The 26,957-nt window shown below is 39.1% G+C and overlaps 1 protein-coding gene across 1 annotated transcript in view; it reads right to left on the bottom strand.

Annotated features, from left to right (window-relative positions):
- Window positions 1-6,875: 6,875 nt before the first annotated feature.
- The window catches only part of olfml2a (olfactomedin like 2A), a 36,781-nt gene continuing 16,699 nt past the window's right edge, over window positions 6,876-26,957 (bottom strand). The window contains exons 2-8 of the mRNA XM_004072908.4: window positions 24,944-25,207; window positions 20,578-20,685; window positions 20,300-20,476; window positions 13,696-13,942; window positions 9,973-10,278; window positions 9,630-9,815; window positions 6,876-7,695 (exon numbers count right to left, since the gene is read on the bottom strand). Of these exons, the coding sequence (XP_004072956.1) occupies window positions 7,091-7,695; window positions 9,630-9,815; window positions 9,973-10,278; window positions 13,696-13,942; window positions 20,300-20,476; window positions 20,578-20,685; window positions 24,944-25,207 (1,893 nt within the window). The 3' untranslated portion in view covers window positions 6,876-7,090. The remainder of the gene's footprint in view (window positions 7,696-9,629; window positions 9,816-9,972; window positions 10,279-13,695; window positions 13,943-20,299; window positions 20,477-20,577; window positions 20,686-24,943; window positions 25,208-26,957) is intronic.

Here is a 26,957-nt window from a genome sequence, read left to right as displayed (position 1 = left end):
GTAACTGGGTTGGCTCCCCCTGCCTCATGACCTCCAGGTTCAGATAATGGATGGATGGAACTTCTACACTCAGGTATTGTTGCATGACGGAGGCATGGACACCATAAAAAGCAACGACCAGAACATATTTTTCCTGCTGTAAATAAATTTAGGATTCTAGAAGCAAAGATCATTGGGACACAAGGCTTGATATGGAACCATTTAAAGCTGACCTCAATGTTTCCCTCTTTCTAAACTTGCATGTTTCTCTTGCAGAGTTCACACACTGTGCACTCCTCGCCCCCCAGCATGCACCTCTCCTGCTGCTGCGCAATGGGGCCACTGGCACTGAGGACCTGTAGATCAGGGGTGTCAAACTGCACTTCCAGGGGTGTCCTGTTAGTTTTTGACATAGTCATGTTTCCATTGCTGACTGCATCGGGGAAAAAAAAGCTGCAGCAAAAATAAAAAACAAACAAAAAAAACAACGTAGATGTGCCTTAGAAGCTGTAAAAGTAGATAGTATTAGAAATCGAAATCATTGTTGGTCTATTTGAAAACAACCATGAACTGGAAATTTTCTCAAAAGAATAGACTCAAGTGAAAGAATACCATAAAGATATCGTCTTATTAATAATGTGTTTGAAGGTGAAATATATTTTTATTAAAGAATTACATACTGCAAATGTTGTTCTGACTGATTTTGGTTGAAGAAGGAGCGAGAAGGAAAGAAAGAGAGGATGAAAAAGGCATAGAGACTGAATAAGACCCAGTGGATAAAGACGTTAATTCAGGCTAAAGTTGAGAGAGAGTCCTGAGTACTTCAAGACATTTAATACTTTATTTTAATTTTACAAATTGAATTAAATTGTTAAATGAGCCAGGCCATGCAAAAAACAGGCATTATTTTACTAAATTTGACAGATATCATTTGGTTAGAGACCAACAAGATTTGGTTTGATTCAAGAAAACTAATAATAAAAGCGGGATTCTATTGCCCCGCAGGTGCTCCCTTGCCACCCTCATTTGACCTACCCACCCTGGTCAAAGCTGCACATGAAAAATGTATGAAAGAAAAAAAAAACTTTTTCCTTGAACAGGTCAGAGTAAATTTTATAAGAATCAGCAAAAGTAAACTTTTGGAGTTCTAAGGCAACAGAGGATTTCTGTTTACCACGCCTACATTCCTCATATGTTATATCGTATGTCATGTTGTTTTGATTAGTTTGAGCCAACATTTCACAGAGCAGCAGGGAAACGCCACTTCTGCGAGCTTATCATGCTTACGTGGATCAAAATCTACAAAATTTCTCCAAACATTTTTTTCTGAAAGAGCTTCCTGTTGATGCTCGAGGAGTTAGAAGCGAAAGATTGAGAGAAGTTTAAATGTGTGGACCATAGTAAAGTTCAAAAACTTTGTTGTAGACTTGGTTGTAGACTTGCATGTTGAGTTTTTACTCCAAGGTGCCCTAAGAAAGAAGAATCGCAAAAACAATGTGGTCCTCGCCGTCCAGGACTGCTGCAGGCCATAATTATTTCTTCAAAACCAGCATTTACACTGGTCTAATATCAGCTCTTATTACAATAAACTGTTAGCCAAATAAATAAAAATGAAGTGCAGACTCAACAAAGTAAAAAGTGTCAGAGAAGACACATGGCCTGATGTCCACCGGCATGACTGCGATCAGACGCAGGAGGAACGCTGACAGAGACTTTGGCTGGTTTGCTCTAAGTCAGTTGAAAACAATGGATTGAAATTGGCTTTGATTGGTTTTCCATTTATGTATTTCTTTTTTTAATTGTTTTTGATGAGCTCCAGGTGGTGCACAGCTTTATTCCTCCCTCTTGTTGACAGATGTATTTCCTGTCACTGTGGAAAGCAGATGCTGAAAATCTTTTATCTGATGTGAGCAAAGCTCCAAGGCTCTTTTCACATACAGATGCAGACCTACTTATATTTTGAATACTCATTTTTAGATGTTTGTCCAAAATCTTTATTTTGTGTTGTCCAAATGCGGACTGGTCAGCTTTCCAAACCGCTTGAACAGGATGTAAAGCTAGAAAAATCTTTTCTCAATCATAAATCCTTTTTAAGACTTTCAGACTGTTTGCTCCTAAAATGCAGAAATCTGTGGGTGTTTTGGATTTTTTTGTGCAGCAAAATGTTAATGTCAAGATCTGACTCATCCGTCAGTCCACCTCCATCATTTCTAAAGGCTTTCATTGTACAGCACACAATGATCGTCTTTTGTGTGTTGTTGTGTTACCAGCCGAGGCCTCATGCAGGAAAGCCCCCTCAGGAAACAACATTGGACACATTATGTGGTGTCAAGCTTTGTTCACTAGCTCTCACAATTGGCCCGGGTGTTAAGATTTTTGACAAGAATGAGTATAGGAGGCGTAATTTTGAATATAAATGAATAAAGTTTCAACACCAGACAAGGCTTTTTATTTTCACTATCCTTGTTGTGCTTTGACATCCTGTCAGAGTTTTTTCTCGCTGCCACAGGAAATAGTCCGAATGGATTTCATTAATTTGTTCTGCACTGCGCTCAGACTGTCATAAGTCTCACTTCTCTCTGCACATTCTTTGTTTAGCACTTGCTTGTGTCCAACACATTGACTCTGTACGAGGAATGGACTGAGTGACCCCTCCCCCCCTGGTGTTCCAAATAGGGAGTACCCACTGGCTCCAAGAAGCCAAAATCCCATAGACTTCCATAGAGAAATAAGCAGCGATTTCTCAGTCATTCTACAGTATTTGTCAGAGTTACCATTCAGACATTCTGCTCTGATTCTTTTTTTTTACATGTTATTGTTAATCCACATTTTTTCATGATATTTTTTCTTTTGCGCAAGTTATTCAAGTTATAAACTGACCAAACAGATGCCTCGAAGCCTTAATTGACAGATTCTCCTAAGCCCACTTTGTGGTAGGGGCGTGGCCTTCCAAGAAGCATACCCCTGATTGGCGAAAGTGGTTGCCATAGAAATGATGACTCAGATCAACTTGGATCAACTACTGCTCACTGACATCAACTGGCTCCAACGTGGGGGCATTAATATCGCGAAAAAATTGGGACTGAATTGACTTTATTTTGTTGGAGTCTGAAGTAAACCATTTTTTATGGGTGACATCACACTTGCTCAGTCCAGTTTTCTACACAGTCAATGGTTAAACATTTACTGATCAACAGCAAACCATAGTCATTTGAAGGAGTTTGTATATATATATATATATATATATATATATATATATATATATATATATCTATATATATCTATATATATATATATAGATATATATATATACCTATGTAAGTGGCCAGTCTAAGGCACACCTGTGCAATAATCATGCCGTCTAATCGGCATCTTGATATGGCTGGTTATTTTGTGTATGTGGAAAATGTTTCACATCTTTGAGTTCATACCATAACAAATGGGAGCAATAACAAAAGTGTTGCGTTTATATTTTTGGTCAGTGTACAAATAAAAGAAAAAAGTAAGGATGGATGGACAGATAGATGGATGAATAGACAGACATTAAAAAAGCTGAATGCTTTAATAACAAGGCACAAACTAGTGTCCGGCTTGTGCCTGTCCCAAGCCCGGTAAATAGAGAAAAACGATTAAACAATAAAACTTTATAGAATCAAATTGATTAAATGGGAAGATGTATGGAAAAATAAACTTATTTGATGCATTTCAGGGGCTCAGAAGGATTTGACACCCCAAGCTCCTACCACACCCAGACTGAAACAAGGTGTCCCAAAACGTTGGTGTGAGAGGCTGCTGGAGGCATTACAAAGGAGACCTTCCTCACCGCTGGGGTCAGTGGAGACCTGCCAAAAGCTGCTCCAGGGTGAGAGTGTGACTCTCCATTTTAGTTCCTGCTGACTGATTTATTTTATTTAAATAATTGTTTTCAACATTTTAAAAAGCTTTTCTTGGGTAGGCCTTTGGAAAACCAGGGATTTCTGGATGGAAACCTAAAGATAAAATAGAGTTTAAGACAGGAGCCCATTTTTTTTCATGAACCCAATTAGTTCTTGGACGTGGTGTGGTGTCTGTCATATAACATGGAGACAAACATGTTTCACACTAGACGCCTTGATGGTTCACAATGAGCACCGTATGTGTCTGTAAAAAGCTGGCAGCCCTGCTGCTGTGAACAAGGTCAAGCCTTTGTGTTCTTCCTACATTTCCAGAACCAAAGCAGCACAGGTCATGTGAATTGTCAGTGTTCATCACCATAGTTGGTGGAAACAGGATTGTGCCATTGCAGCAACATCACGGCATTTCATGACACAGCTCATGATTGGGCGCACCATTAGAGCTGCACTCATCAAACCCATGCCTATTAGTGCACTGAGCACCATGCCGGTTCAAACAAAAAAAAAACTCTTCATCACTTAATTATACATTTTAAAGGTTGAATGATGACTGGAACTCGCTTTTTAAAGCTTATCTTTAATGTTAAAACACTGACATTTTTACCTTTGATGTAATCAGTGTATTTTCAGAAAAACAAGACATTTCAAATTTTGGGGGCTTATTATCCTTTCCTGAATGAAGAAGGGGCCAGATTACTGCATGTCACGCATTTATAAAGGAAACAACAGACTTTACGATGGTTTTATTTAATGGTAACATTACACACACAGCTGGTTTCATGAACTATGGTATGTTTTATGACATAAACAGCCAAAACTATGATTGCACAACTGACATGATATAAGCATAGCAAGAAAAGCAGAAAAAGTACTACAATTTACTTCATATTGTCATAAAGGTTGAAAGTTCTAAGTTTTACTTGAGACTTACTAGAGACTCTGCAATATTTGAATATTGACCATACTCTTGATAAAGTTATTTATATGAGGATTATGGTGATCATTCTGTATTGCAATAACAGAAACATGAATGTTTACATTTTATAAATATGTGGTGAATATTATCCATCAGCAGGAGATTAAGTTTGTCTGCTGAACAATATTTTCCAGCAGCAACTGAAGCCATGATAGTCTGACATTTAGATCTAGAGTTTGGAAGTAAAAATAATTTAACAAAAACATGGGTTACATGTGTTTTACTATACTAAATCTTTAATAAACTGATGGAAACTCTCAACAAATCATCAAATACGGTTTTCTGTTGTATCCATTTCAGTGTGTACCCTATTTTCCGCACTATAAGTGGCACTTAAAAGCCTTACTTTTTTTCAAAAAATGACAGTGTGCATTATAATCCAGAGCACAGTAATTCTGGTTGTGCTTCCTGAAGTCAAAGCAATTTTGTGTGGCGGTGTGGGACTGTTTTTTTTAACGTGTTACTAACAAGGTTGGGAGTTATTGTAATCAGAGTAACATTTGTTTTTGCCGTATTAGTCTGTTTTGTTTACGTGTTGCTGCCAAGGTTGGGTTTCATTGTAAATCCTGTAACGTCGCTAACATGTAGTGTGTCACAAATAAGTTGTCGAGTTTCTGTGAAAGCAATTAGTTAAGTCTGACAGACTGACGCACTTATCTGTGTCTCGCTTAATGCGCCTTTTAGTTCTGCGCGCCTTACATATGACACAAGTTTCAAAGTAGACCATTCTCTGGCGGAATGCCTTATAATCCTGTGTAAAATTGGTTTGAAAAATACAGTACTTTAACTGGGAATGAAGTCTTCATAAGCAAGAAAATGTTAAATAAAGATGGCATTTGCTGTGTTTTTTCCTAAATATGACATAATTCTGTATATGATTCTGACTAAAAGGTACAAAAATGCCTGTTATGGTGTGGATTTTGGTCACCATTTGAACGTTTTGGGTTAAGGTGTACACGTTGGCGTCCAGCCAAAAGCTTTAATTTATTATACTGTAAACCATTTTTATCCTTTAGGAGGCAAAAATTAAAAATACGGATCTAAAATCTATCTAATGGCTATGACAAAACCTAAAAAAGATAAAAAGCACCATAGAGCTACCTGTACGCTTAAAAGAAAAGGATTTGGTCATTTATCCTTTTAGTTGTATATAAAAACCCTAAGGTTTGCCCGTATATGAATTTTTTTCAGTTTTTTTTTGTAACTTTTATTATATTTGAGACAAAACCTAACACAACTTTACTTGAAAAAGACAAGAAAATGTATAAAGCAGGAATTAAGCAATTCATGATTGTGATTGAAGTGCTTAGTAACAGCATAAAGTCCACAAGCCAATGACAGTGTTCCATCTAAGTTTATGCAAACAAGATATGAAGCTAGAATAATCAAAACTCAAAAGCTACTGCAATGTCTCTATAAATGCGTAAAAATGCCTCACCAAGACAAAATTACAAAATGTGTTTAGACAACTTAGATTTATATGATGTGACGTTACTGATACTTCTTTGATTTTGCTTTAATTTGAAATTGATTTATTTTTTTACCCATTAAAATAGAAAAATGAACCTGTTTCTGTAATAATATTTTTGCAAATACTCTTTTTTTTTTACTCACCAAAACAAGTTTACTTTTAGTTTAATTTAAAAATTGATGTAGTTTTAGCATTTCCCAAAATTGCTTTTAAGATTTTTAAGATCAACTTATTCCCACTGGTTCCTCTTTTTTTTATGTCCTGTCACTTTTAGTTATTAAAACTACTTTTTTAAGAATTTAAAAATTCTGCTTTTGTTTTTGCTACTTTTATGAAAATAAAGCTGATAGTCTTTCAAGTTAGTTAAAAAAATGCAATGGAATGTACAGAAAAGAACAATAAAAAAAAATCAAGGTAAATTATTTACTTTTTTCAAACAAATTTACAAAAAAAGTACTGAAAATTAGAGACATCGTAAAAAAACACATCACTAAATTTTGTAATTATCCAAGTCAGTTATCAATTCAATGCTATTTATACTATTTTATTTTTGAAATCTCTGGATTTTGGTAGTTTCAATTCTGCATACCCATATTCAAGGCTTGAATAATGAGGTCAGTTATTTAAGGAGCACACTTTTGTGTTATAAGGCAGGTCAATGTGTATCATGCTTCCTGCTATGTCCCGAATGATTTAGTAAAGCAACTACTAAATTTTTCTTTTCGTGGTCCACACTGGCAGAATCTTACCCGTAGTTCACACCAACTGTGCTCAGTCATCAACAAAGTTAACACGATATGTGAGTTGATTGCCATTGTCCCAGGCATACAAAAGCTTTTCCTTGGGGTTGTAGTCAATCTGGGTGGTGAAGGAGTACTCATTGATGAAAGGCAAGCGTGGGACTGCCTCAGTGTTGGTATGGGTATCATAGGCATAGTTTACCTCACCATCTCGCTGGTTGTAAACATCAACAGCATACAAAACTCCACAGATAATGAAACAGTTTCCGTAAGAATTCCTCTTGAGTCCTGTTCTGTAGGTAGTTTCCTTTTTCATGGACAGATCTCCTGGATCCAGCTTGCTAATGACGATCAGTTCTTGTTGGTTGTAGTCGTAGTCCATGGAGGGGTAGATTACCCACAAGCCACTTTCATCCACTGCGAAATCCATGTCAGAGTGGCCCCTCCACTTCCAGGGAGTATTATCTTCATACACCACATCGTGCAGTAGTGTCCAGGCAGCTACATACCGCATCCTTAGATCATACTTGATAATGTTCTTGGTGAATGCTCTGTTGTAGTAGAAGGCCCCGTTGTAAACCACATGTCCTGTGCCAATCCAGTTGTAAGGCAGTTTGTAAAGGTTACTCCAGCGTCCTATGACACATAAGAATAGGAAGTTATCGTTTGAAAAATTAGAAAAGTCTGTGGTAGACTCAATTTATTCAATTTAAGGGCCTATATCAAGCTTTTCTTGAGCCTTTCAGAGCAAATTATATCCCAATATATGATATTACCTTTGCCACACTCAAGAACACACATTTTGATAAAATATGAGTTCTTTTCGCAGCTCTTTTTTCAACCTGGAAGAAAGACGACTCGATGTCTGAGGCACCGCCTTTCACCCTTGTGGGTGTCGCCCATTTCATGAGGTCAACCTAGAGTCGGCCTCGGTATTGTGTCTGCATTTTGCCCACAAAAACAAACAACATCCAAACTGTTGCAAAGATGAATGTGCATATTGTGCATAGAAAAGGAAAACTTTTTGCCGATAAGCACTAGCTCCGTGGAGAATGTGGCTGTGTTTGCTAGCCTGGGGGCGGAGCTGGTAGCACAGACTCTTCCTGGAAGGGGCTGTTCCTCACTTATTTACGTATGAATGTGAGAACCCACTTGTTTTTGTGGATAGGGAGGGGCTGGTGCTCAGAGCTCATGTTTTTAGGAAGAATGCACAGAAATGCATGAGTGGATCAAAATACCGCTTTGGGTTGTTTTTCGTGAGAAACTATCATGAAAATACACGTAAAAGCTCAAAAAGTTGATTTTGCATGATATAGGTCCTTTAAGGGATCTCTTCAAACTATTTCAGAGTAAAGGATACATTGTGCTTTGCATAATATGGGATATGTACTGTACATGTTTTTTATCTTACTTGGATGCTGCTTTTACAGTGCCAGACATTGGCTTGGCACAACAGAGATAGAATTAACTTAGGAAATCATTCCTGAACAAACACACTTTATTTTCTAGGTTTTATGCTATCCTAACCCTCCAACCTGGGAAAGTCTGATGGAGATGAGAATTCGAATTGAAGCTCAGAAAGGAACAAAAACAATGTGGAATTTAACCACCCCCATTCACATCTAACCCTCAATGTGGTCTGCATTTATGATCCTCTTCTGTGTCATTCATTTCAATAAAAAGGTTAAAGATCATATCAACAAACAGCAGGCCCCAACCTACCTTGTCATTTGCACACAGTGCTGAGAACAACGCACTACGGGAGTCTCAGCCTGCAAGTATGTTGTGAAAGCCCACAGCCCAAGCAAAAACCAATGAGCCAAGTGCAACAAGTGCAACAGGTCATTTTGGCTCCTAAAACTGTAATCTAATTCCTCAGTTGATTTGGATGAGAGAGGAGTAGGATTTCCCACCCACCGAAGCTGTGAAACCTCTAGCCCCCCAACAGATGATGAATCTTACTGAACGCCTTAGATGATCAGCATGAATCGACTTCACAGGTGTTTTTATAGAAAGCAAAACTGCTGCCGTCAACTAAAAGTGATTTGGGAAAAAAAAAACATTTAGAAGCTAAAGCAGTAAATTAGATGTTTTCTTGAGTAACAATGTATGTAAGATATTTTTATGACATGAGTCCATGGAAAGAAAAGCGGAACTTGATTAAAAATACAAACGTTACTTTAGTTGTGCCATAGTGTTTTTCCATGGACTTCATGGTCTTTACTCTTTGTACTACTTGGCTACATGAAGATATAATTTTTCAATGGCTTTTACTCTCTGTAATACTGATAATGAAAGCCATACAAGTCAGTGAAGTTTCATTGGCCAGACTGATGGATGCTGTAGTTAATCACCTAAGGGACTATAGAATAACTAGTTAACTGAATAAATGCTGACTCACATCTGATCCAAAATTTCAACCTAATGTATGTCTGGTACATATTAACCTCGTGAAACAATGTTTCTGAACATATTAAGTATTACTTTTGTAGCTTCCAACCATAAACACAAGATTGTGTAAGACGAATCAAGCCGGTTTTTGTAAAAGAGCATTAGAAAAACATAGCCACCTTGCTTGAAGTTGTCCAGGTTGCGAAACTCCACAAGGTTGTTACCATAGTAATAATTAGTGACATAAATCTTGGAGTCCTTTGCCAGTGGGTCTTTCATCCATGCTCCTTCATTGCGCCCATAACTGTGATGCTTCTCTGGCTGCTCAACAGAGGCCAGAGTCCCTTCACAATTAAGGATCTTCCCTGGAAGTAACAAGAAGAACAGTTTACTTTGTGCACCAACAGAACACATATTTATAATCTGACTTTTAATACATGTTCCACCAGTTTTGAATCAAACTGCTCACTGTTTTGCTGCTGAACTGCGTTCACAGCCTTTGACAAAACTCTGAAAACCTACCAGCCCTGTGGAGAGAGGGTCGGCTGTTGTTGTTTGAATTGTCCAGCAGGAGAACAATGGTCGGAGCCGGTTTTTCATGGGTCCATGATCTCTGCGTGGTGATTGTTGTGGGCTCAGCGGAGGCAGAGGAAGCAGTGGTCATGTTCACGGTGGTGGTGGTTGTTGTGGAGGTGGTGGTGGTGGTAGGAGTTAGTGTAGTTTTCACAGGTTCAGCCACAGTGGCTTCCATGGTTTCCAGGATCATTTCAGTCCCTCCGTCCTCAGACTCTTTTTCTGTGATGTGCTGCACTGCTTTAGCAGAGTGGTCTGGGAAGGAGGAGAGCAAATGCAGGGTCAAGGAGAGGCTTGATGCTCACACACTCAAACCATTACCAAAGGCTCTCAGAGGATAGAAACCTTTGTATGAGCTGCTTTTTGATCGATTTGTCAGTGATGGTTATTCATGTCACAACTTTTCTGCAAAGCAAACTTTCTACTCTTTTGAAAGTGAAACAAGTTTAAATGAGCTTTTAACTCTCCCTTGAAGTGGGGCAAACTGTTTAGTCAAGGTCTCAAATACATTCCCAATGTTGCACACCCCCTACACAACAAACTCTGACTCTTGAGTGGATTTGTTTGTTTTGTCTGACTATATTTAGTTTCTTTTTGAGGTCTGTCTCTAACATGTTGAAGACTTTCCTGAGTTCTGTTGAGGACACTGCTGGTCCATTCCCACCAGACATCTGTTGGACAGTCCTCCTTTAATACCAAATAAATGGATCTCTGTGTTGCAGGAACTGTTTGTGTTACAGAGCATCACATGCACAACTCTATTACGTTGGTAAAAATTTGGATAACAATACATAAACTCAAAAGTTGTGACAATTTTCGCCTTTTGTCTAATTTGATATTATTATTCAATGAAAATAGTCAAAATTATGATGTTATGTGCATGACTAGATCTGTTATGTGCATGACTATAAGATCTACTATAATAGAAAACCATTAAACCCAGTTATTAAAAAAAAAGCAGTACCACAAAGCAAAAATAGCTGGAGGAAGAGTAAAACTAGCAAACATTTAGTGGCTGATGCCACAAAGATAAACAAGCAATGCAAGCAAAGCAGAGGACAAAACACAGGAAGGGATTTATAGTCCCTATCCAATCGTCTTTTGATCTGCCGTGAAACATTCCCAGTGTTTTTTTTCTTTTTTAAATGATTGAGCCGTTTTTAGCCATTTATTTAAAAACTTAAAAACATTCATTTTTTAGTACATAGTTTCTGCAGAGTGGCAGGAGTTCATTAGAAATTCATCTCTGAGTTGTGGACGGGACTTTCGGCACATAGTAAGCATTCACCCATTTCCCATCATCCATCAATTTACACTCTCTCCTGCTGGCTTACAGCCCCTCACAACCCCAACATAACATTGGCAGGGCAACAAAAACAGTGAGCAATATTGGAGCTATCCAGCCGTCCAGTTCTGAGCCAGATGCCGGTTCAGACGAGGAAAACAAAGACGTACATGGATCTATTTGTCTACAAGTGGATCCATCTGAATGGAGCAGAGCAGGGAGCTTGTGGCCCTCCGATTGAACCCCCTGTAGCTCACTGCTACAAGCTTTTTACAGCTTTTTTTTGTCTGCTCCTGATTTACAACGATTTGAATAAAGACATACTAAGAAATGCAACTTCAAGCTTAATTTTCTTTATAATACTGTAAGTCCTCCATCAGGATAAAAATGCCACAAGAACATGTTAAAAACACAATTTTCATCACTGTGGGTCTTTAAAAAAGAACAAAGAAATTACAAATATTGTCACAAGAAAATGCAAATGGGTTGTAATTATTCTGGATTTCTGTTTTTCATGTCGATTGTATCAAAATCGCTGTACTCATCCTGTTGCGATTCATGCTGAATCACATTTTCAATGCCAGTGAAAGCTAAACATATGACAAAAATCAAGAATCTCTGAATCTCTGCTGTCAGACAGATGTTTGGGCGTATTAAAGCAGTGCATCATAAAGGCTTCTTCCTGACACGCGTACTTTGAACACGTGGACTTGATCACAGTACAAAGAAACAATTCTCTGAAAAGTTTATAAATTAGATGTAACTGAAAAACAAAGTCAACATGGATGTGCCAAGAGCTTCACTTCCATGACTGCTGACTTCAGACTGGCTGCAATAGAAATCAGCAAACAGTGCAGAGGATCCCTGTTTTTAAAGTCTCACCTCAACCTCCAACACACATATCCAACAATGGAAACGAGAGCCGCTGTATTGAATACCGAACCGTATGCTTCATTAAACCATTTTGCATCCCTTCTGCATACCAGTATGTAAGTGTCAAACATTTGTGCTAAATTTAAGAAGGATTAATTATTTATTGTTTTATTACATTACACCAGGCTTAGTTTAAGGCAACTGAAAAGGTTTTCTTTTTTAAATTGGCTTTTATCTAATTGAAAAAAAACTTTTATTCTTTTCTTTTTTTTTTTGGTCATTGTTTTGTAAGACATACGTCATATATCTAAGCGAAACAGAACCAAAACGCAGAAATGGAGGTTTGAAGCAAATTGTGGGGAAAGAGAATTGTTGCATCTCTAGTGGAAATACATCCCTTAAACTTTTTTCAAACTATTCTATAGTTGCCCTTTTGAGTTTCAGTTTCAAATCTGAAGTTCTTTTACATTTGTACAAAAGATTTTTTGTTGAAAACAGAAACGTACCAGAGGATTATAGGCTTTGACAATCATGACTTTTTAAAGATGGTGATGTTGTTTGTCTATTTATTTAAAGAAGACTTTTACTGTTTTCACAGTAAATCTGTTGTTTGTACCACATTTCTCATCCCATTGTTGACTTTTTTTTTTAGTTTAGTTGAATAAAGCTGCTGTGTGCTTTTGACGTGTGTTTTGTGGATGTGAAATAAAGTTTTTTTTGATTTGAACAAAGGTTAAAAAGTTTAGCTAATTAGAGCAGAAGTCTGAAGGTGCATGAACCTTCCTGGGAGGTTGAAAAAGAACCGGAATTTTGTTCTTAGTGACAGACAGATCACATAAAGAACATCTTTAGAAATATTCCATGACAACTAGAGGAGAAACCTGGCAGAACATGCAATCTGACAGCATCACGTGAATGCTCAAAGCATGCACTTCTGTTCACATTTCAAGATCTAAAGAGGATTGGAAGAAGTCAGGAAATGCTGTTTTTTCATTGGTGAGAGCCGATGAAGAGAAGCAGAGGCGTGTCATGGACATGGCAGCACTGCTCTTAGACAGCATTCCATGAGCTTTTCTAATAAAAGATTTGGATTTCCTGCTCACCGACAGCATCGGCAGTCCAGATGCACTCTGTTTGCTAAAAGCAACACCCCAAAATACCTTAAAGCGCATCTCATTCTGAAATGTCTTCCCTATTGCAGTGAAGACAAAACCAGACAAACCTTTGTAGTTAACATCCACATATCCTTCTGAAGCATCTTAATGTGTTCTTCTGGAATTAATCCATTTCTTTAAGACAGCTCATCCACATGGGGGCTCTGATGACATTTTGAAAGAAACTAATTTGGATCAGTTTGAATGACCACATACGGTTACACCCAGATCTGTCATATTCAACAGACATTCCAGGACAGCGTTTTTCTTGACTCAAAGGTTAAGGCCGTCTAATAATACACTCCTGCTCTGGGAAAGAACTCAGACTGTAAATAAAGAAGAATAAAAAAAAGCTCTCACCTCCTTCGTGCTCATCTTTGTCGGCTTTAGAGGCCTTGTAGTATGTGATGCCCCTCACTACACCCGGTTGGTGGCCTACCACCTTAGGTTTGACTGTAGGGTCAGGCTTGACTGGCTTCTCCGGTTTAACAACCTCTTTCTTTGGCTTGACTGCCTTTTCTTTGGGTGGTTTGGGAGGGGGTTTGGCAGCCACAGTCTTTTTGTTTGCTATTTTTCCTGAAACCCTGGTTTTCTCATCTCGAGTGTCCTGTAAAGAGAACAGACATGTCAGGCCACCTAAAGGTCATGGTTTGTGTTCATGCCAAAGTGTAGGACTAGCTCATAAAGATTTGAGAAATGGAAAGTTTTTTTATTGACGTGTTTGAAAAGCAGTAGCCAACAGAAAATAAAAGCCCCAAAAAACAATTTTGTATTTTCTTAAAGAAATATTTAAATTTTTACTGTTTTTGCATCAAATGATCAAGAACGCCATTCCAAAAAGTATCCATATCCAACAATTGCTTCATGGATACCGTTGTCTTGAAAGCTGCAGAATACATGTGTGGAAATCAAAACACAGCACAAAAATATATAGAGAGTATTTTCGAAATTAGAAACAGATTATGAAAAGAGCACCGTCTAAAGCAAGGAGGTCCAATTCCAGGCCTGGAGACCCAGTGTCCCATATGTTTTCCAACCACTGAAGCTTCTTATTGGCTAAACACACCTGATCCAGGTAATCAACAGCAGTTAAAGCAGGATTTCTGGAAACCCAGCAAGAGGCTGGCTCCTGATGCCTGTACTTGGACACCCTGATCCAAAGTTGAAAGTGACATTACAATAAGGCTTTGTTTAGTCCTGAGCCACAGGCTTGCATTGTGTTCTGCACTGTTTATAGATGGGACCCATGAAAACTATTATTATTATTGAGTCATCATAAGTAGCCATCATCATAAATGCTCTCAAAGTTTCAAAGAAAGAAGCAAAGATGAGACCAGAGCCTCTACACAAAAAGGGGAAAAATTTACAATTTCTTTCAAATCCTTTATACTACAACCAGTCTTTACCAAAGCCCATACACGCTTAACTCAAACATTTGTTAATTAAGGAACCTTGACATGTCTAATTATACACCACCCATATGTTTATAATATTAACACAGTGCGCATGTAAAAGGGAATCAAAACACTTTCGAACTTCAATAGCAGTTCCCTAAGTTCAAATAACTGCCCCAGGGTCCACATGTAGCAGGGACTTTGATTTGGTAGTGATGGATGGCATCCCTTTTATTTCATGGAAGTGCCAACTGTTTCATCATGGAGGAGAAATATGTGTGAGTAGTGAATTGCTTCACTACTCACTACATAGTGCACTATATAGCGCGTTGGCCATTTTGTAGTCCTGTCTGGATCTACAATTCCAAAATCAAGTGCCCTACAAATTTCCCAGAAGTCTCCATGATAAACCAGTGTGCATTGATGCTCACTAGATTGGTGAATTGAGATCACAAGGCATTCTGTTGTGTTTGAACAGTTTTTGCAAAGAAAAAGTATTTAAATCTATTTTTTAAATCAAATATCAACGTTTTCATCTTCAGAACTCAGTGGATTCATAAATCAACATCGAAAACACTAATGTCCACGAGATTTTCACTTTGTAAAAATTTATGAAGTCATATACGCCGTTTAAAAAAAAAGCAGTTAGTATGGTGTCGGAATTGCTTTTAAAATCCAGGGCATTACATTGTCCCCGCACTTTATAGTTTTTCAGTAGTTAGGGATTGGGGTGGGAATTCAGACACTGTGAAAGAAAAAGCCTGGAGCCAGATTTATGGGATTTGTTTCTAACTGTAGGTGATGGACATGAGCTAATAAACAGTAGAAAAAGAAGACCCTCCCTTGTTGTCCACTGTGAAAACCATGGGTTAAATATGTGTGTCAAGAACGCGCTGAACACAATATACCCACATACCCAGCTGTATAACGAAAAGAAAGCTTCTTTAACAATATTGTTTATCTGCAAAAATGGTGGTGAGCAGTGTCAAATAACTGCTACGAACAGTAAGTAAGACAAAAGCTGAAGTGTTATCATTGCTCTGTGATGCTTTTAAGCATTGGAAACTGATAAAATGTGACATAACAAAAGTGTTTTTTAAACCTGGCTGCACCACTAGTGCTAGACCAGTGCATGACGCATCTGGGTTTGTGCTGGAAACAGACTGGTGGTCTGTCTTGGCTGTAGCTGTCAGGGTTCTGCCCAACCATCCCCAGTAACCGCCTTCATCACATGAACCTGTTCACCTGCCCTTTTATTGCTCTGCTCACCAGTGGAAAGTTGTTTCTCTGCATTGCATTTCAAGTCCTACCCCATGGTTTTGCATTGCTTCTTTAAAAGCGTTATAAGAAGGTAAAGAACTGGGGTGCAGGAACTGTCAGAAGAAAAAGGCATGGAAATTGCTGTCAGGTTTCCGAGTCAAGACATTGGTCAGCCTCCCTTCACTGGACTATGTGGAGACCCCTTGCTTAAGCTGGAACCAACCACCCCTGAAAGACTCTGCTGCTTCTCCCAGTTGCCCAGTTGTTTTCTGCCTGCCCAGAGCTGCTCAGAATCAGCTCAGTGCTGCACCTCCTTCTGTGTGGAGGTTCTGGATCCATCCCTGCCTCGTCTTCTGCCTGGGTGCCATTTAAAAATACCAAACAAGCCTAGCTTCTATTCCCTGCCAGTTGGAATTTTTTACACTTTGGGATTCAGTTTTTCCTCCACCTCTGGCAGTAAAAGAGAAAGTTGGTGGAAGAAAGAGCAGATTCAATACTTTCTTTGCACTACATTGCAGCAAATTAAGTCCAAACATGTCAGTTGTCCTCAAATATGTTTACAACACACTAAGTGTAGTGCCTCCCCGAACAAAGTCAAACCGCACAATAATAGTGTACTTTCTTAAACTTTGATAAAAGCAAGGACAGGTGAAGGCTTACTGATATTCATCTTAAAGTCACACTCAAACTTTTTAACATCTACATATGTTTGTTAAACAAAATATTTTAATTCAAAAATATCCTTTTTATTTTGTGATGGTCTGTGGTTAGAATAAAATAGAAAGCTGTTAGCTTTTGCATTTTTTTGTTTCGTACTGGTTCAGTGACATGAGGCTGGCAGAAGTGGCCGTAGCCCATTTGAGGTTTTGGATCCCTGACTTAAGTCTTCCAGAAATGTGCCTGAGAAACCACTCGCAGTTGTTACTGCCTGGATGGTCAAACCTTGGTAATTATAAAGGGCTTTGACAATATTCTCCTAAAGTAAGTCAAGAATGTCATTGCTGCTGGTCTGCTGAAAACCAGTGACCAGAGGATGCTGTCTGATGAGCATTTGATGTATCCTGGTCCAACTTGGAGCAGCCTAACACCTACTTCAGGATGCTATTTGTCGACTTCAGTTTACATTTTTACTCTGTAATTCTGCTACTGAAGCATTACAACCTGGGAGTGGCTGCACCACTGTTTCTGGATCAGGGACTTTCTCCCCAACAGACTTGAAATAATGAAATAAAAAATGAGAAGCTGCATATCATCCACAGTGAGTGGGCTGTGTGCTCAGTCTGTTCAGCCATTCCCATCACCCCTGGGAAGTTTGCAGATGACGATGCAGGTCTTTTATTCATGTCCCACTAAAGTCAACTTTGTATCTATTTTTAAGCGTTCGTAATTAATAAAAAATAATTGTGCTTTTTAGCTAAAATCACAAAACTTCGTTTTTGTAGGACATAGTTTCTGCAGAGCGGCAGGAGTTTGTTAGAAACTCACCTCTGAGTTGTAGGCGGAATCGTTAGCATGGAGTAAGCCCACCTCCACATCCCGTCATCCATTTGTTTACACTCTCTCTTGCTAGCTTACAGCCCCTCACACCCCCAACCTAACATTAGTGGTGCAACAAAAACAGTGAGCAATATTGGAGCTCCAGCCGTAGTGTTTTTAGCCAGATGCCAGCAAAGATGTACATGGATCTGTCTGTTCTATGCTTCTATGTCACATCTTGTGGGCGGCCGTGGTGCAGCGGTAGGGCGATCGACCCTTGATCGTAAGTTGGCATGTTCAATTCCCGCCTTGCACGCCCATGTGTCGAAGTGTCCTTGGGCAAGACACTAAACCCCACCTTGCATCTGGTGGTAGGTTCGCGCCAGTGTTCGGCAGCGGAGCCACCACCTGTGTGTAGAGCTGTGACGGTGTCGGATTTTTCATCACCGCGGTGATGAACCACCAGGGGGCGCGGTGTCGCGGTTAACCGCAGCCCTCATATGTGCAATATTCATCCCATTCTACTATACAGTCTTACGTATTATTTTTTCATTAGTATTTTCAACATTGTTGGAAAAGAGCTGCTGGAAAAAATGTCATTGTTCACTGCATGATGACAATAAAAAAAAAAAAAGATTCTGATTATTCTGATATTGATTTTGTTTTTCAAAATCAATGTCTACTTCCCATTGGCTGTTTTTTTCAGACATTTTTATTTCTCAGATCTCTTATAGGTTTTTAAGCTTTTAGTGATCGTTGTGGGTTTTTCATTAAGAAACAACTGTCTCCATGTGTGCATTAATTCAATTCAATACAAGTCCATTTAATGTATATAGCCCAATATCACAGCAATAGTCATCTCAATGGGCTTCATACTATTAAAACAAACCACCTCCAACAGACATCCTCTACAGACAAAGATTCACGCCCTACACTAAACGCTGTGATTTTCAATATGCCATCATAACACCCTGTTGGACTTGACACTGTCATTATACCATAATAAACTGTACTTCCATTTGTATTGATGCTGGATGGGTTTTTTGGGGTTTTTTTGTGCTTAGAAGTATAGAAAAAAATCTTTTTGGTATCCCTAATGTCTTTAAAGATTCAAATTTTACATTTCCAAATGTTATGGCATCAAGCATGTAGCATATCTAAAACCACCTTGTTTTGGAAAATATACTTTGGAGTTAAATGAAAATCCTTGCAGGTACTTGTCTGCCACAGGGCAAAAGGGCTTAGTTGATGGAAACCTGTCATTTTCTAGTAGGCCACAATTTTGAATAAAAAATCCTTGCTCTACTTTTCTTGTACTCTGGAGTTATGAAATGTTTGTTTATCTTCGTCTGCTACAGTGAGACAAATATTGGGCTTGATGGTGGCTTGCACTGGAGATGAGCCACAGGAAGAGTAATTACAGGCAGCAGATCCTACTTAACCCCTGTGCTATCTTAGATGACCCCAGCCTTGCATTGACGTGTTCTCCCTACCATGACAAAGGTGGATAAAAGTGGAAAGATTTCATGTAATCCATGGACACCAGTGAAGATCACAAATCATTGAAGAAAAAAGGTTCAGTGCACTGTCTAGTGGGTCTAGATGACCCAATTCCCAATGTTAAAGTGCCTAGGATAGCACAAGGGTTACAAAACACTGTGATTAATTTCATACAGTTGGATTGTTTTTGCTGTTTGCATATAACAGTTTTGCTCAAACTTCTCTAAATGGTGTTGTTTTAGTTCTGAAGTCGTCCATTTTAAATATTAAACAGAACAAAAAGGGGGCATTTTTCTGCGTTAAACACAAATGTATGGATGTCTTTTGAAATAACTTTATTCATCCCACAATGGGGAAATTCTTCTCCGCATTTGACCCATCCCCGGGGGAGTGGTGAGCTGCAGCTGAGCTGCGCTCGGGAGGCAGTAGCGTTAACGGTCTTGCCTAAGGACCCTCACTGCGTGATGTTAATTGCTCGCCATTGATGTGGTAATTGCCCCCAGTGCCCCCATTGTTCATTCCCCTCCGGGAATCAAACCCTGGATTCCTGCATGGTAGCCTCTTACCTTACCAACCGAGCTACCCAGCCGCAATGCAATGCACATATATGTGCGTTTTGGGCATCTGCTTTTAAATCTCTTGCGTTCAAATGTAGCTACGCATGTTTCTACGACCGTTTTGGGGCTCTACATACAAAACACTAGGTCATTGAACGCATTTTGAAAGTTGAACCAGGTCGAACTTTGAACAATCAGGGAGTCGGATATGGTAGTGATGTATGGAAGGCGTCCCTTTCAATTCGTGCAAGAGCCAACCATTTGAAAATTGATCATGGAATAGAAATTAGTAATTGCAGTTTGTACCCAGATGGAATTCTATGACACCAAATCTTTCATGAATAGAGATGTGAAAGAAAAAGACTGAAGCAAGGTTTGCACCATTTTGATATTTTGCACCAAGTTTGATGTTTTGCACCTAGTTTATCCTCCTAAAAATTTAAAGAGAACTAGTTAAAGTTTTAAAAAAATATATAAATTGATCTGAAACAATTTGGAGAGGATGGGCAACACTGGAAAAAAGTTACAAAAGTGTTTAAAAAATGTCAGTCTGGTTTGACACTGGATGTTTCAAGAATGAGAAAAAAAAGGTTAAGGTTTTAAAGTTGGTATTCCACAGCATAAAATGATGTAGGGCAATTTACAGGAAGTGTGCTCTTTCCTTATGAAAATATATGCGTGTTCTATGGTTATGTGACTCACTGGCTGCCAATTAGCTCATTTTGTTTAAAAGTTGCAGTCATGTTATTTGAAGGCATTTCCCATGTTTCTGCTCACCTGCACTTCTCTCTGAGAGGAATCCTTCTGCAAGAGCTGCAGGCTGAGGCTGGAGATTTCCTTCTTGATGCTCATCATAATATTGGAGTAGTTCTCATATCTCTTAAACTGGTTGGTCAGGCTTGTCATGCTGTCTCGCACAAATTCATTCTCTCGTGTAAGATTTTTCTTTATTGTCTGCAAGGAAATAAGAAAATTTATGAAACAAACGTCTAAACAAAAAAATCCCCCGTAATTTATTCTTCTCCTTATTATTATTTATAAATGTCTCTTCTTACCTCTTCCAAGCTGTTCATCTGAGAAACCACACTGTTGATGTAGGAGTGAACTTTCAACAGATCCATGCTAAAGAGGGTTCCCTCGAGGAGATCCACCATAGAATGAAGCTGGTTATGACGTAAAAGAAGAGGAAAACATTTTACATCAACTCCAAGGACAAACTTGACATCCAAATTAATATTTTAAAAATCTTTACATTGGTTGTTTTCTTAAACAATATCTAAAACTATTAATCTCACTTGACAATTCTTTTTTGTTCAGTACATTTAGTTCTTCACGGATTAATAGTTTAGGTTTTTATACAGTTGAATGTTGAGTTTGATGCTGTAGAACTGCATTTTGTTTATAAATTAATATGCAAATGTTAATTTATTAGGCTGGTAGAGTGATAAAATTCTGATCAGAAGATTGCAGGTTCAGTTCCCACCTTGCCCCCCCACCATATGTTAAATAGTCTTGGTGGTTTTCTGGCTTGACGCCAGTGTTAGCCGCCATCAGTGTGTGAATGTGTGCGTGTGCACGGCTGAAAGGAACTGTGACTGTAGAGTGCTTTGAGCCTTAAAGCAACACAGAAAATCACTTTACAAGGGGCGCTGTTTTACAATTTCTTTTGAATTTTGACACAAACAGTTGCAATGAAATAGATTTTAAGTTACTTCAAAATGAATTTAAAGCAAACCATATATTGAAATGCCATTTTTTAATATTGTACAATAAATGGCAAAATGCACAGTTTGGTGTCATTTGAATTGACATCAAAAACCCATGACAATTTAAAATGCAATTCATTTTGTCTTTATTTAATATTTTATTTTTAAAATTGTCCTATTGAATTGTAAATCTTAATACTGAATTCTAAATTGCAAAATGTATTTTAATATTCTGAGCCTGAATTGAGAAATGCATTTTACTTTGAATTATGATGAAAAAAAAGTAAATAAAATGTTGTTTTATAGGAGCTGCAGTTCTTTATACTACATATTTAAGATCTCTAGTTGCAAAAACTGACGTAAGAAGAATTTTTCAAAATAATTAAAACAGAGGCATAAGCAAGAACGTAAAAGGATTTGGTAGCTAAGTAAGATCTGTAGATATTTAAACACAAACCCCAACACACCGTGTGTTTTTGTGTGTTTCTGTGTTTGCATGTGAATGAGCTAAAGCTGTGAAAAGCTGTAAATCTTTAAAGTGAACCAACTTCAGCTGCAAAAAGTTTCTTGAAGTGTATATTTCTGCTAAATGTCCTCTTGTTATGTTAACTTAGGAAGTAGGAACTGTACACAGGTAGACAGGAGTAAAGCGGATGAGTCACACAGTGAAGTTATGGGAAAGAGCAGTGATGCTAGACTGAGGTCAGCAATGACGATTTGTATGGAACAGCATGTGTTCAACTATCACATTTCTGTCAATAATCGCACAAGCTTAACGAGGCTTTTGCAGAACTGTCCTCTGTCTCATAAATTTAAGCTCCTATGTAAGCAGAGCTGTTCTCTGCAGTTTAGACTTGTGGGAGCGTAAACACACATAAATGCTCCATGACGCCCCCCCCCCCCATCTGCACTGGACTGATTATTTTAGACAATCAAATCTTTGTGAATCTTTCTAACAGTTAGATGGTGAATGAAAACTTCCTTGCACCATTCTAAAGTCAGCTTTATTGCCACCTGAGTGTGTTTTGTAACTGGTTAATTTTCAGCTAATTACAAAAGCCTTGATAGACCAAACTTATTCCTGTTCTCTTTAATGAAAACAGTTTTTATCGATATACAGTGTCTGCATCCTTAAAATTATCACCTTATCTGTTTTTTTTTCAGGGAGCTCAAAAATCTTAAAAGATTAATGCCAGTACATTAATAATAAAAATATCAAACAAAAGTCAACCATTTGTATGACGAAAGACAAAAATGTATTCCACATACTTTTATGGCCGACGTACAATTAACTTGTACAGCTCACCTTAAAAATTTGCAATGCTGTACTTTAAATCTAATAGAGAGATATTTCTTGTTCCTTATTTGCAACTCATCATTTAGTTTACAACAGAACATCCTCTGAAATGTCTTCCACTACATGACATATGCATACATTAAGGGTATTGTTATCAAAATTCCTGCAAAAAATATAGAAAAATTTTTTACATTTAAAGGGGCTACATAGATATTAACAAATACCAACAACAGAGGTTTTCAGATAATTATAACATGAAAATGCAAGGAAATATGACCAGTTCATAGACAATCGAAGCCAATTAGATGTGAAACTATTAATCACGACTTTATGTAAAGTCAAAGGCAGAACAAATAGCTGAAGTTGTAATTGTGTTGTCTTTGTATACATGATGGTTACAACACAAAACTGGTGAGCAGTTTAGACAGGTTTATGATTTCAGAGGAAGGAGCAGGTGAACAAAAGGACTTCTGAGATTAGAAGAAGTACGTTAAGTTTGGAAGTAAATGTTGAAGGGGAAAGAGTATCTTTGAGCAGGGGAAATTCAAAAACATTTTTGTCTTGGAGACAAACTTGTCTTGGTAATGAAAGTTGGTTTTAGGCGTGGCTAATTGTGGGCGTAACAGGGGAGGATGAGGATCAGTAACCTAAACTTGGTGGCTTTAGGTCATGGGGCAGACGAGCTCGCTAACTGGGACAGAACTGCCTGTGGCCACAGACAGACGAGGGTTGGAAACTGGAACTGTGCTCCAGGCTTGAAAAGTAGCAGCTACTAGGATTTAGCAATGATGATGCAACAAAGGTCTAAAATACTGGACGACACAGGTGAGTTGTATCAGCTTGATGAGTAGTGGCAGGAGTCGCAAAGTCCAAAAATGGTAATCCACCTGATGGCAGGTGGAGGAGCAGGACAGAAAGGCCTTGAAAGTGCTCAAGAGAATTGAACTAAAAATGAATGGGGAGCAAATGGAATTCTTAAGGATGGAGGTGATGTGGTGAGAAGAAGAGGTCTTTTAGATGATGTGGACAGCAGAGTTCTGGACCAACTGTAGTCAATGGATGAGTATTTGTGGAAAAATATTGAGAAGAGAGTTGCTGTAATCAATGCAGGAAATTGATAAGGCTGTGGACTAAACCAAAATGGGGTTGAGGGAGGAGAAGGACAAGGGGATTTTGTTTTTTAATGTATGGGATTGGAATAATAAATGCAGTGAGGGATACCCCTAGACTCTTCACCTGAGGGGAGGGGTAGAATGTGGAAGAATCATGACTGACAGAGAAATGGATAAACTGAGACTAATCTGACGAATATGAGTGAAAAAGTAGAGGGATGTGGGTGAGACCTATAAAGAAAAAGCAATGGAAGAAGTTAGTGCGAGAGGTTCTGTAGGTCTGCAGAGGACTGCACTAATGATCAGCTTTGAGATTTGTGGTGATGGACAGACTGACAGATGAAATTAGACAGGAATCTTTGTGGACCATGATCTTTACATATGACATTATGACCTATAGGAACCACAGGAAATAATTGAGGGAGCATCTAGAGATGGAGGTTTGCTCTGACAGGAGAGGAATGCAGGTCAGGAGCAGCAAGACAGAGTATCTGCCTCTGTTCCTGTGTCTCTCGCTTGCTCCGCCCCCTTCTCAGGAACCACTTCCCTCAATAGGACAACAGCACAAACTCAATTCCTCCAGCCACTCTGTGCCAGATTTTCCTCTTACTGACTCCAGCTCAGCCATTTGGATGTTTTGGCTCCACAACACTGTTTGATTCTGCCAGTCTGTCTTTCTCCCCAGCACCAAGCTCTCAGCAAAGTTTCCAAGCACTCAATAAATTGTCATTAACCAGTTTGCAGTAGCAGGTAGGTAGCAGTGACGATGATGGTTCTCTTTGGGAGTGATGAGGAGGAATCAGGTCAGGAAGTAATCTGTCTGAGGAACAGATCATTGTAGATGTTTTGGAGACAAATGCAGGGTATCAAATTGAGATGTTTGGACACGTTCAGAGAAGGAACAGTGATGATCGAGCTACCAGGAAAAAGGCCTAAATGAAGGCCATAGAGAAGGTTCATGGATGTGGAGGAGGAGAACATGTGAAGAGGATACTGAGCATGGGAATAGCTAAGGATCTGCTGTGGCAACCTCAAAAGCCAGCAGCCAATGGCAAAAAGAAGAAATGAATGTGTACCGTGACTTAAGAACTGGTAAGGATTTTTATGCCTTATAACTAACATTAAAGCAAACACTGTGAATGATCTCATTTTTTATTTTATTTAAGTCCTACCGGTCAAATGTGTTAAACGCAAGCACCAAAAACAGTTTTTGAATAGACAGGCTTAAAAATATCAATTTTCTTTGCAAGAGGAGCAGTAAAAAGTCCTGATGTTCAAACATTTACCTTCTGTTCTGTGTTCTTACCTTCAGCAACTCAGGAGCCTGTTTCTTAAGCTTTTCCATCTTCCACTCATTCTCACAGGGGTTAAGAGAGGATGGGGGAGCTGTGCATGAGCACTTACAGTCCGACCCAGAGCTGACTGTCTCTACTGTGTAAAAGTCCTCAACGCGCACGGTACCGCTGCGCAATCGCAGACAGGCGTCCTTGCTGAGGGGGCGCATGATGCACTTACAGCGGCAGTCAGAACCTTCTGATGTCATCCGGACTGGCTCAGTTTCCCCAAAGATCTGGAAGACACAAGGTGAAAATTGACTTCTTCACGGCTAAATGTTTCTTTGGATGCAGCAATCGAGGCAGTAGGTTTTTTAGGTACACCAACTGCTCGTTGGCACTAATTTGTGGCCAGCCAATCTAATGACAGCAACTAGATGGATTTAGTCATGTAGACACGGTCAATACGATCTGCTGCAGTTCAAACTGGACATCAGAATGGGGAAGAAAGGTGATTTAAGTGACTTTGAACGTAGCATGGTTGATGTCTGAGTATTTCAGAAACTGCTGATCTACTGGGATTTTCACCCACAACCATCTTTGGGGTTCACAGAGAATGGTCAGAAAAAGAGAAGATATCCAGTGAGTGTCGGCTCTGTGGGCGGAAATGCCTTGTTGATGTCAGAGGTCAGAGGAAAACGGCCAGACTGGTTACAGTAACTCAAATAACCACTGGTTCCAGCCTTGGTCTGCAGAAGAGCATCACCACGTCCAACTTCGAAGCCGATGGACTACAGCAGCAGAAGACCACACCGGCTGCCACTCCTGTGAGCTAAGAACAGGAACCTGAGGGTACAGTTCACACAGAATCACCAAAAACTGGACAATAGGGGATTGGAAAAACTTTGTTTGGTCTGATGAGTCTCCATTCCTCCATTCAACTTGAAAGCATGGATCCATCCTGCCTTGTTTCAACGGTTCAGACTGGAGGTGGTGGTGTCATGGTGTGGGGTATGTTTTCTTGGCACACTTTGGGCCCCTTGGCACCAACTGAGCCTGGTTCCAACACCACAGCCTACCTGAGTGTTGTTGCTGACCATGTCCATCCCTTTCTGACCAGTGTACCATCTTCTGATGGAAACTTCCAGCAGGATACGGCTCCATGTCATAAAGCTGGAATCATCTGAGACTGGTCTCTAGAACATGACAATGAGTTCTCTGGACTCTAATGGCCTCCACAGTCAACAGATCTCAACCCAATAGAGAACCTTTGGGATGTGGTGGAACAGGAGATCAGCATCATGGATGTTCAGCCGACAAATCTGCAGCAACTGTGTGATGCTGTCATGTCAATATGGATCAAACTCTCTGAAGAATGTTTCTAGTACTTTGTTCAATCAATGCCACCAAGCATTAAGGCGGTTCTGAAGGCAAAAGGGGGTCTAACCTGGTACTAGCAAGGTGTAACTAATAAAGTGAGCGGTGAGTGTAGATGCATGACATGATACACCAGCTCCTCACGATTTAAAGAAGGATCTTGGAGATTATTGATGTTCATCCACATAAATATTAATGCATTTTGTAGTCATCTGAGGCAAAGGCAGGGAAGGTATTCAGAAAAATAAACACGTTTTTCCCTTTTTGTATATGAGCAGATGTTCCGAAAAAAGCTTCTGACAAAAATAAAACTCCTTCAACCGCATCATTGGCAAACTTTTGGCTCTTACAAGTGGTGAAAGAGGCTTTGGTCAAAAGATCTTCCTGTATAAACAACAGTCAAAGCATAAAAGTGTGAACGGTATTCACACTTTTCCTGTGTGAGAAGAGCATGCGGGTAGAGGTGGAGAGGATTCTCACAAAAATCTGGTGAGACAGATTTATTACCTTTTTTCGGAAAGCAATGGGGCTGTGATGCTGAGCTCGGCTGAAAATTCTTTACATTTCTGCCCTCTTTATAAATCCATCCCGCCTCACTTCACAGGCTTGGACCTTGAACCCTGACCTCTGCCGAGATGTGTGCCAGCTTAAAGCAATGCAAGTTTTTTG

This window comes from Oryzias latipes, chromosome 9, assembly GCF_002234675.1.
Source record: "Oryzias latipes chromosome 9, ASM223467v1".
In the NCBI taxonomy this organism is placed as follows: Eukaryota; Metazoa; Chordata; class Actinopteri; order Beloniformes; family Adrianichthyidae; genus Oryzias; species Oryzias latipes.
Note: the sequence above shows the minus strand (reverse complement) of the source record. Positions and strands in the feature narration are given on the sequence as shown.